Raw genomic sequence first — 10,308 nt, forward strand, 5'->3', positions numbered from 1 at the left:
CCCTTTGGGATCCCCACGGGGCTGCGGGTGCTCACGCGGTGCCCCTGGTCACCCATCCAGGGGCGGCCGGAGCGGACCCTGCTGAGCTTCCTGCCGCGTGCGCAGCTCCCGCCCCGCGCGGCGGCGCGGCCGCGGCGGCGCCGCTGCTGATTGGCCGGCGAGGGGCGGGGGAGGCGGCGCTCTGGGCCGCGGCCGCGCTCTCTGTGGCCCTGGCGGACCGCGAAGATGGCGGCGCCCATGGAGGTGGCGCTGGTGTCGGACGCGGCGGGGCCGCTCTGCAACTGCTCGGTCTGGGAGCTGCACTCGGGCTCGGCCCTGCCCGGGTACCGCGGCGGCAACAGCGGCCCGCGCGGGCTGGCGCTGCTGGGCGGCGAGCACCTGCTGGGAGCCCAGCTCGGCAAGAGCTACATCAACGTCTGGGAGCTCCAGAGGAAGGTACCGGCGCGGCGGGCGGGCCCGGGCGGCCTCGGCTCGGGGGGCGCCCCCGGGCACCGCGGGTCCGGTGGGGGTGTGACGGGACCCCCCTCCGTGGGGACCCCCCGGCCCTGTGGTGAGGGGCCCCTCCGTGCACAGAGCCCCCCCGTCTCCATGGTCAGCCCCTCCCTTGGCCCCTCTCTCCACAAAGACCCCCCATGGTCCCTCTCTTCATAGAGAGCCCCGCTATGGTCAGACACCCCCCTAACGGCCCCTCTCTCCATGGAGACCCCCCTCTGTATGGTCAGACACCCCCCCATGGCCCGTTTCTCCACAAAGGCACCCCCATCTCCATGGCCAGACCCCCAAGCCCCCCCTCCCTCCTTTCCATTCTGACCCCCATCACCGCAGGCAGGTGCCCCCCATCCCTGTCTCTGCAGGACCCTCCAGTGAGACCCCTGAGCCCCCACCTCGGGGGTCCTGCCTGCAGCCCCTTCCCCGCTGTGCTGAGTGCCCGCTGTGCTCTCTCTGCCCCAGGACCAGCTGCAGCAGAAGATCATCTGCCCCGGGCCCGTGACCTGCCTGACGGCCTCTCCCAACGGGCTCTACATCCTGGCGGGGGTCGCCGAGAGCATCTACCTGTGGGAGGTACGGGGTCCTGGGGGGCTCGGGGACATGCAGACCCACACTCTGGGCAGTCAGGGAGTGCCCTGTCCTCTTGGCAGTGCCCCCATCCCTCAAGTGTCCCCACATCCCCCATCCCAGGCCTCTGCAGCCTGTGGGGTAGCTTGTCAAAGCAGGAGGGGGAGAAATTCCGGGAGAGGCTTCGCTCTGCCCTTTCCTTCTCTTTCCAAGAGGCTCCCGGTGACTCAGGGGCCGGGTGTTGCTCCCTCGAGGCAGCAGCTCAGGACCTGTTTTTTCTCCAGTGTTTCTCCCACATTTCAGCTCCGTGTTTGTGTGTGCCCAGGGTGTCAGCAGCCCCTGCTGCGCTCTGGTTGTTGTCCTGCTGGTTAATTACTCCTGGATTAGGTGGGATTACACTGCGTTTCCGGCACACCACCGAGCAAATAAAAGCAGTAGCTTGTCCTGAGCCTGGGATTAAACCCCGGGATGCCTCACCTGGAGAGCTCCCCATGCCAGGGGAGGTTTGAGCCTCATGGTGTGGGCGGCTCTGCCTGAACTCATCAGGGTTTGCTTGTACCAATGTGCTTGTGGCAGCGCTGGAATTAAATCCCTGACAGGGACCAGAGGTCTGAGCCCGCAGCAGTGGGAGCTGCTGCTCGTGGTGCTCCCAGCTGGGCCCTGCCCCACCTCCCCTCACCTGCAGACTTGTTCCAGGTTATGGCACTGTCCCCCTGGCACGTGGGAGAGGTTCCATGGAAACGACGATGGAGCTGGAACCAGCCCCCAGAGTCCTGGTCTTGTGCTGTCTGTGAAACTCCCTGAATTGTGGTTTAGTTTGATTTTTGGGTGTAATTCAGACAACAGGAGGGAATCGACTCCATTATTTTATTAGCGGCTCACTTGCTGCTTTGTTCCCTCCACATCTGCAGTGTTGCCTTCTTACAAGAAATGCTCTGGGTTTGGGGAATTCCTTGTCCACCCTGAAGCCTCCATTGGCCCGGGATCACGAGCACCCCTGGGTGTCACACAGCCTCCTGCAGCTCTTGTAACCCTGCTGCCACCTCCTGAGGGCTTGTGGGAGGTGGGAAGAAGCCGCCAAAGTAATATGAACCTTAGGAGGGAACAGGAAATCTTTACTGCACACTTGTGTCTTAACCAGAGAAACAGCTCTGGTGTCATTAGGTTCCAGAGTTAATGTGCCAGGACCTCTCCCACTGCTGTTGTGCTGCATTTCCCTGCAGTCCTGGGCACATGTGGTTGTTCCAGCTGCACCTCCGTGGTGTCAGTCACTGCCCGTGAGGTGCCAATGGGCTCCTGTGCTCGACAGAACCTCCCCTTCGTCCCTGCTGCACTGAGGGCAGGGCACCACGTCATCCTGGGACATCTCAGTCCTTGACACTCTCCATGCCTTGGCACTCTCCGCCCTTCCCCTCACCCCAGGTGTCCAACGGGAACCTCCTGGCCATCCTGAACCGACACTACCAGGACCTCACGTGCCTCTGCTTCACCGACGACAGCAGCCACTTCCTCTCAGGGGCCAAGGACTGCCTGGCCCTGGTGTGGAACCTCTACAAGTAAGGGGGTCAGGGGGCACAGGGAGCATCAGGGTAGGGGTGTTGGAGCGAGAGATCCCCGTGTCCTGTGGGCAGGACCAGCTCTGGCTGAGCCCACGTGTCCCAACTGGGTCTGTGCCATCCCTGGGGGCTCTTCCACGGGCGGCGTCCTCGCGGGCAGGGAGGTTTTCCCTGGGGTCTCACGGGTTTCTTCGGAATGGCAAATGGCTCTGGCTTCTTTTCCTGGGTGACACAGAGTGGATTGTGCCCTTCCCTTGCCAATGGCAGCCAATGTCTCTGTTCCTCTGGGATGGGCAGCTCAGCTGTGGCCCTCAGCCTCTGTATCCACGTGCCATGGCCGCCGGCAGCTCCCGTGTCCCGCTGGGTGCCTGCAGCCAGGAGAGCAGCCAGGAGAGCCAGCAGGAGCAGAGCCTGGCCCAGCTCCCCACGGGGCTCTCTCCTGGCTGACCCACCTCTGCTCTCCCCACAGCGTCCTGCAGGCAGAGCCCTCCCAGATCCCTGACCCCCGGCACGTCTGGTCCCGGCACAGCCTCCCCATCACCGACCTGTGCTGCGGCTTCGGAGGGCCCCTGGCACGGGCTGCCACCGCTTCCCTCGACCAGACAGCCAAGGTGAGGCTCATTCCAGAGGTGCCAGACCCTGCAGGGTCAAAGCCGGGCTCCGCCAGGCAGCAGGAAGCTGTCCCTGTCCCCGAGCTGTCCCAAAGCTTTCCCGGGTTGCAGAGGCTGAATTTCTTGGCTGTCTCTGCAGTGACTCAGAGCTGCCAGACCTGGGCTCTGCTTCTCCAGCAGCAGCAGTTTCTCTGCCCCTGCCCCCGGGCTGGGCCGCTGCAGTCCCTGTTCTCCTGGGAATGTCAGGGTCAGCTCCTCTGATTCCCACTGCTGGTGTCCACAGGGAGCAGAGAAGGCTGGAGCCTGTAGGGAGAGGGATGCCCTGGGGGCAGGATGGGCACGGAGAGGGTTCAGGGCTGTTGTGGAGCCTACTTGGAAACTTCTCTCCTGGCCACAGAGAGGCTGATAGTGGGTTCTGCCCCGGTTCTGCCTTGCACTCAGTTTCCCAGTCACAGACAGGAAGGGATGCCGGGGTGGGATGCCAAGGTGCCAGTGTGGGATGCCAGGGTGTCCTCCAAACCTGTCATTAACATTCCATGATTCCCTGTCCCTTCTCGTGCCAGCTCTGGGAAATCTCATCTGGGGAGCTCCTGCTTTCTGTGCTCTTTGACGTGGGGATCATGGCTGTGACCCTGGACCTCTCAGAGTACCACATGTTCTGTGGTGGCATGGATGGGTCCATCTTCCAGGTTGATCTCTGCGCTTGGGTGAGTGTGTGGGGCTGTGGGTGTGCCTTGTCACCCCGAGCCACCATCACTTCCCTGCTGGGACTGGTGTGACCTGCCAGGGCACGGGAGGGCCTGGGTCCCCTCTGTCTCCCCTGCCCCCTCCAGACACGGTGATGAACCTGCTGGCTTCAGCCTTCCCAAATTTTAACCCCTCTCCCTTCCTTCCTTCATTTCTGCAGCCAGTCCAGAGAGACCGGACCTTCCAGACGGAGCGGGAGAACGGGAAGGTCTTCAAAGGGCACAGGTGAGGGACCAGACATACCTGCCAGCCACCATCTGCCCCCACCTGCCCACCTCACCAGCTCCTGGCAGTCCTGGGGTCATCCCGAGTTTAAACCTTCCTCTTCCCCATTCCAGGAACCAGGTGACGTGTCTGTCTGTCTCCACGGACGGCAGCCTCCTGCTCTCGGGCTCTCACGACGAGACCGTCCGGCTGTGGGACATCCAGAGCAAGCAGTGCCTGAAGACCATGAATCACAAAGGTAGGAATGTCCTTATCTCGGGGATCCTTGCTGCCAGAAGCCACTGCTGTCTCACCTGTGCTGCTCTGGGCACCGCAGGGGTGTCTCTGCCCCGGGAAGGGCAGAGGCGTTGGAGGGAGCCTTGGCTGTCTGGAGCGATGCCGTGTGTTAATAACCCCCCACCCTGTGCGCTGTCGGGAGTGAGTCATGGATTTCACCTCGTCACGGAGGTCACCCGGGATCTTCCTCCTTGTTTTCCCAAGGGAGCAGTCACCCCACACACCCCCCAGCTGTGTCTGGAGGGGACATGGCTCCGTGACCCCGCAGTGAGCACCCGTGAGCTCATGGGGCCTGAAGCGAATCCCATATGAGCAGTCGTCTGGGATTTCAGTCTGATGGCTTTCATAAACTCTGTGGAGCAGCAGTCGGGCGCCTCAGAGCAAGGGGACATTTACCCCTCCTATTGTTAACTGGGTTCCTTCTCCAGTTGTGGTCTCCAGTCCCTGGTGCCATCCTGGCCAGTGGGGTTGGCACCGCTGCTCTCAGGCATGGCCCAAACCCCCTGGAAGGTGATGGCGAGGACAGCCAGACCCTGTTCCCCTGCAGTGGTTGGGCTGCTGCCTCGGGGCAGTCTCTGGAAGCCAGGCTTCCTCCAGACCCTTTCCCTCTTCCCTCTGGCTGCCAAGGACTGTCCCTAATTGGGACCCACTGCAGCGCCCATCCAGCCTGGCACCACTGGCATTAGAGGGTGAAAACAGACAGAGTCAGAGGAGAGTGGCTGGACTGGGCTCTTCCCAGGAGGGGCAGGACCAGGCTGACCCCGAGCTGTGGGTACTCTGCAGTCTCTTCTGGCTCCCTGCTGCCTGTGGGCAGGGATTTGGCTCCCCTGGCAGCCCTGGCACCGACACCGCCCCGCTGCGCTGTGTGTGCTCTGCCAAGCCCGGGAGTGGGCTGGGAGCCCACCCCCCCCAAGCAGTGTCCTGGGTCTGGGGTCCCTGCAGCCTCCCTGCGTGGGGGGCTCTGCTGCCCCAGCCTGACCCCCACTCTGTGGGGCAGTGCTGGTGTCCGTGGGTCCCCGTTGGTGTCCGTGGGTCCCCGTTCATGTCCGTGGGTCCCCGTTCTCCCTTGGCCTGTCCAAGCAGCAGCGTGAGCCCCTGGCAAGGTCTGTCCCCGCCGCCCTGCGCCCTCCAGTGCCTCCCGCTCCCTCCCCAGGGCAGGGGTGACACGGGCTCTGCCGTGGTGACATGACAGCAGCCTCCAGCCCGGTGTCCTGAGGCCACCGTGGTCCCTCTCACACGGGTGGCTCACTGCCCTGCCTCCCCTCTTGACGCTGATCGGAGGAGCTGGAGCGTGGCCTGGGGGGCTGTGACACCAAGGGTGGCTTGTCCTTGGTGGAGACAGAGCGTGGGCAGGCAGGTGGGCTCTGAGAAGTTGGGCTGCTGCTCCCGGGTGATGAGCTGTGCTGGCGGGGCAGGGCTGCTCCCTGTCACCGCGTGGCCGGCACCACTCTGGGGGGAGGCAGGAAACCTCCACTGCCCCCAAATCCCTCCAGGCCTCTATTCCAGCAGTCCTGTCACACGAGCTCCATCCTTGCCTCTCCAAACACAGAGTGGTAGCAGTGGCCGAGCTGCTGGAGGGGGGCTGGGGGGCAGCTGTGTCTGACGGGGAGAGCTCGGGGCGTGGGAGGCAGCGGTGGGAGTTCGCAGCGAGCAGGAGCTGGGAGGGGGCGGAGGGGGCTGCTACCAGAAAGCAGCCGCCTGTGTGGGTAAGTGCTGTAATTAACGCGCTCGTTAGCTCTGCCGGTGAGAGCGGGTGATGGATGTGGCAGCGCAGAGCCGCGGGCAGGGCGGTGCTGATGAACGGCGGCTCCGCGGGGGAGGTCGCGCCCCCCCTGCTCCCCTCGGGTGACCGGCCGGGACCCCCCGCTCCCCCAGCCCCCCCCGGGGTGCCGGGCCTGGGGCGTGGAGCTGCACCCCCGGGCAGGAAGGCTGCTGGGGAGGGAGAGAGAGAGTCCTGGCCTTCACCTGAGCCAGGGTCATACTCGCTGTTCCCGGGGCTGCCCAAGGCTCAGCCAGAGGCAAACCCGCCGGGGTCCGGCCTGACCTGTCCCCACTGTCCCAGGCCCGGTGACAAACGCCTTCATCGTGCTGGCCCCTGCCAACATGTTCAACCCCGACGGGAAGCCCAGCGTGCCCCTGCCCAAGTTCAGCAAACACCTGCACGGCACCGAGAGCAGCGACGAGCCGGGCGCCGAGGGGGTGACGCTGCGCCTGGGGCTGCACCAGCAGGTACGGGGGTGAGGGGGGACTGACATCGGGGAGGGGCTGTGCTGGAGCAAAGCTTCTCCTCCAGCTGGTGAAACCCGTTCCTGCTCCTTCCTGCTCCCTCCCCATCCTGGCTGCTGCAGTCATTTGTCCTCCCAGCCCCGTGCTGCAGCCTGGGCTGGCTCTGCTGTCCCCCCACTTCCTCGGGCCTGGCATGGCCATCCCCTGGCCACCATCTGGGGGTCCCACACCATCAGTGTCCTGGCCATTGCGACCTCTCTGACGGCGGTCCCAGAGCTGCTCCCCTCTGCCAGCATCTGTCCCCGGGCGAGTGACAGTGACAGTCCTGTCACAGCTGATGGATGAGCTGTTGGGGAGGTGGCAGCAGGCCAGGGGGGCTGTTTGCCTGACAGAGGTGACAGCAGGATCACCCTGGGTCCCTCCCGCAAGGAACCCTGCCCAGGGCCACTGGGAGAAGGTCCATGTCTGCTCTGCCAACCCCTCTGGTCTGGTCCCTGCAGGAGCCTGGGCAGAGCTACCTGGAGAAGGCAGAGAGGATGTACTCGCAGATGTACTTGACGAGGGAAAAGGTGAGAGCTGCTCCCAGGCTGGGAATCGGGCACAGACCCCTTGGGGGGTCCTTGTCAGCTGATCTGACTCGTGGGGTCTGGGGCAAATCGGGAACTGGGGGGAAGAGCCCTGGAATCTGCTGGTGACATGAGCAGGAGGTGCTGCAGCTTGAGGAGGAGGAGGGAGAAGACTGAAGGGTTTGGGGTTTCCTGTTGTGGATGGAGCAGCAGCCTCCACCTGCCAGAGCTGAGGCACTGATGCTTGTCTGTTGTGTTTTCCTGGCGCAGAACCTGGTGGGAGACCAGGAGCACCTGACGATCCAGGTGAGCGAGCTGGAGGAGGAGGTGAGCAACCTCCGGAAAATCAACAAGGACCTCTTTAACTTCTCCGCTCGCATCATCACCAATCCAGCCAAGTGAAGAGGCTCCCCCCGCCCTCGCACCCCTCCACCTCTCCCTGCCCAGCCGGCAGAGCACACCCAGCCCGTCCCCGCTGACCCGGCACACGGGACTGACCCAGCACACGGGACTGAGCCCGGCACGGGGGCTGCGGGCGGGGCAGCACAGGGACCGCGTTCACCCCGACTCGGGGCCGGGGGCACTCGGGGGCACTCGGGCGGCCGCTGCGGGAGAGCTCAGGATGCAGCTCCTGCTCGTTCCCCGGCTCTTCCCCTGCCCCTTTTGTGTTTTCTTTTTGTTACTTGACCCTGCAGTGCAGACAGAAAAGTGTTTTTCTCTCGATACCGTTTTGAGATTGGATTTTGGAGACCCCCCTGCCGCCCACCCTGCCCTGGGGATCGCTGCCCGCTGCTGCCGGACCCCGCTCAGTGGGATGGCGGGGACTGAGCAGCTCCTGCTCCGGGGCTGCCCGGGGCAGCGGGGTCTGCTGAGACAGGCAGGGGGTCCCTGAGTACCAGGGCCGAGGAGGGGGCACCCACCCTGTCCAGTGGGCAGGGCCTGGGGGAGTCCCTGGGCTCGGAGTGCGGGTGGTGGTTTTGGGGCACAGGGTCACTCTGGGGAGGGGCAGGGGGGCCAGCAAGGTGCTATTTCCAATCTCGTCAGTTGACAATTTATATATATTTGGATCCAACGACTCTGTTTTCACGGTGTTTGGGGACTCGGCCTTTTGTATTGTCACAGCATGGCAGCGGGGGTTGTGGGTTTTGTTTAGGTTTATTTTTTACATAAAAGATTTGTTTTTATAGTGAAAGATGCCCGAGTTTCTTTCTTTAACACCCCTTGGGTGGCCACAGACCTGAACCACCCATCACTGTGTCCCTGGGGCTGCCCACTGGGAGCAGGGAAGCAATTCCTCATCCCCAAGCTGCCCAGTCACCTTCGCCCCAGAGGTCCCTCCTTGCCCCTATGGGGTGTCGAGGTGTCCCGTGGCCACCCCCCCGTCCCCCCCACCCTGTTCAATATACCAGACCCAAGTGCAGATGATTTAAAGTGCACTTTAAAACCAGAGTGTCCGTGTGGCCCTGGCTCCTGCCAGCTCCCCAGAAAATGCTTTTAGCTTAATCACCCGAGTCCGTTCCTTTTCCTTCCTCTCCTGCTGCTCATCTTCCTCCTTTGGATCCTGACACTTTGGATCAACATTCATCAGCTGCAGCAGGGAGCGTTGCCCTGAGCTGGGGGCTGCAGTGGGGGCAGAGGTGGGAGCATGTCCCTGCTGCAGGGAGCCCCCTGAGATCCCCAGGGATACAGCCCCCAACCAAACCCAGACCTCAGGGCTCCCTTCCATCATCCCACACTTTCCCAGTCCCCCAGTGCTGCGCTTGGACAGAGCAGGAGGGAGGATGGGACTTCCCAACTGTGCTGTACCCAGCATTTGGGGGGCTGTTTCATACCAAGATCCTGTTGTTCCCCCTCCCCAGCTCCTGCCCGGACAGGGGGTGCCGTGCCACACTTATCCCTGTGGGAAAGAGGTGCCGGGGGCTCCTTTGTCAGGATCCCACTCCGGGGGAGATCAGCACTCCCTGACCCTCTGTGCCCTGGCAGGATTCGCTCTGCCCTCCCCCTTGGGTCCAGCTCCGCAGAGGAATTCATTAGACTGTGACTCATTACATTTATCTGTGGATCGATACTTTTTGCCAGATGGTTTTTGGCTCCATCCTTTGCTTTTCCTTATTAATTTCGTGCAGCTCCGGCCCCAGTCGCTGCTGTTTGTGCTGCCGGTGGTGGGGACCTCCGGGCTGGGCTGGGCCCCAGTTTCCCTGGTGAGGATGAGGAGGGTGACCCCACGTCTCCCCCCTCAGCTGGAGAAGGCTGTGCCTCTGCTTCCCTTTGCCCCTTCCCCACACAGCAGGATGAATCCCTCGGCCCCGGAACCCCCCGGCCTTGGGACCCCCGAATTTTGAGGCTATGTCTCAGATTGTGGAGGGATAGAGGGATGGGGGAGAAAAGGGGGGGGTGTACCGGGACGGGGGAGACAATTTACGGCTCCGACCCCGGCTCAGGGACCGCCCCGAGAGGCTTTTCCCGGGCCGGAGAGGGAGGAGGAAGAGGAGGAGGAAGGTCCAGGTAGTCTAAAGGCGGTCGGGACCACCCAGAGAACAGCGGGGGTCCCTGTGCCGGGGGACCCCACGGTCACAGCCCTCGGACGGCAGCACCGCGCGGGCGGGGGCCCCATTTTCTGCGGGGTGCGGCGAGGGGGACCCGCGTCGCGCGTGGGCGTGGACGGGGCGGCTGCGGGCGGATCCGGCGCTGCGTGGGCCGGGTCCGGAGTGACCCACCGCGCACCGGGGGCTCGGCGCTGCCCAGCGGGGGCCCGGCGGGACCCGACCGGTCCCTGCCCGCAGCCGGGGTCCGCCCCGGAGCCGCTCCCGGCGGAGCACAAAGCGGCGGGGCCGGTGCGGGGCCGGTGCGGGGCTCATGGAGGGGCTGCGGGCGCTCTGGCTGCTGGCGGCGGCGCTGGGGGCGGCGGGGGGACACCCGCATCCCTGCCGCGTCCCGACCCCCCCGGGGCCCGGCCCCGGCCCGAGCCCCGGTCCCTCCGTGCGCCTCGGGGCGCTGCTGCCGCCGGCGCCGCGCCCGCAGGCCCTCCAGCCGGGCGCGGGCGGG

General features: G+C 64.4%; 2 protein-coding genes across 2 annotated transcripts in view; both read left to right on the forward strand.

Annotated features, from left to right (window-relative positions):
* The first annotated feature begins 217 nt into the window (after nt 1-217).
* Nucleotides 218-8,455, forward strand: WDR18 (WD repeat domain 18). Its single transcript, XM_027704628.1, has 10 exons — nt 218-435; nt 952-1,062; nt 2,479-2,612; nt 3,082-3,223; nt 3,787-3,930; nt 4,131-4,195; nt 4,309-4,433; nt 6,534-6,700; nt 7,198-7,266; nt 7,534-8,455. The coding sequence occupies exons 1-10, from the start codon at nt 226-228 to the stop codon at nt 7,663-7,665; spliced, it is 1,299 nt and encodes a 432-aa protein (XP_027560429.1). The 5' UTR covers nt 218-225; the 3' UTR covers nt 7,666-8,455.
* Nucleotides 8,456-10,119: 1,664 nt separating this feature from the next.
* Nucleotides 10,120-10,308, forward strand: part of GRIN3B (glutamate ionotropic receptor NMDA type subunit 3B) — a 6,409-nt gene continuing 6,220 nt past the window's right edge. Inside the window, exon 1 of the mRNA XM_027704580.1 lies at nt 10,120-10,289. Coding sequence (XP_027560381.1) covers nt 10,120-10,289 — 170 coding nt within the window. The remainder of the gene's footprint in view (nt 10,290-10,308) is intronic.

This window comes from Neopelma chrysocephalum, unplaced genomic scaffold (genome assembly GCF_003984885.1).
Source record: "Neopelma chrysocephalum unplaced genomic scaffold, ASM398488v2 Primary Assembly neopelma1_283, whole genome shotgun sequence".
Classification (NCBI taxonomy): Eukaryota; Metazoa; Chordata; class Aves; order Passeriformes; family Pipridae; genus Neopelma; species Neopelma chrysocephalum.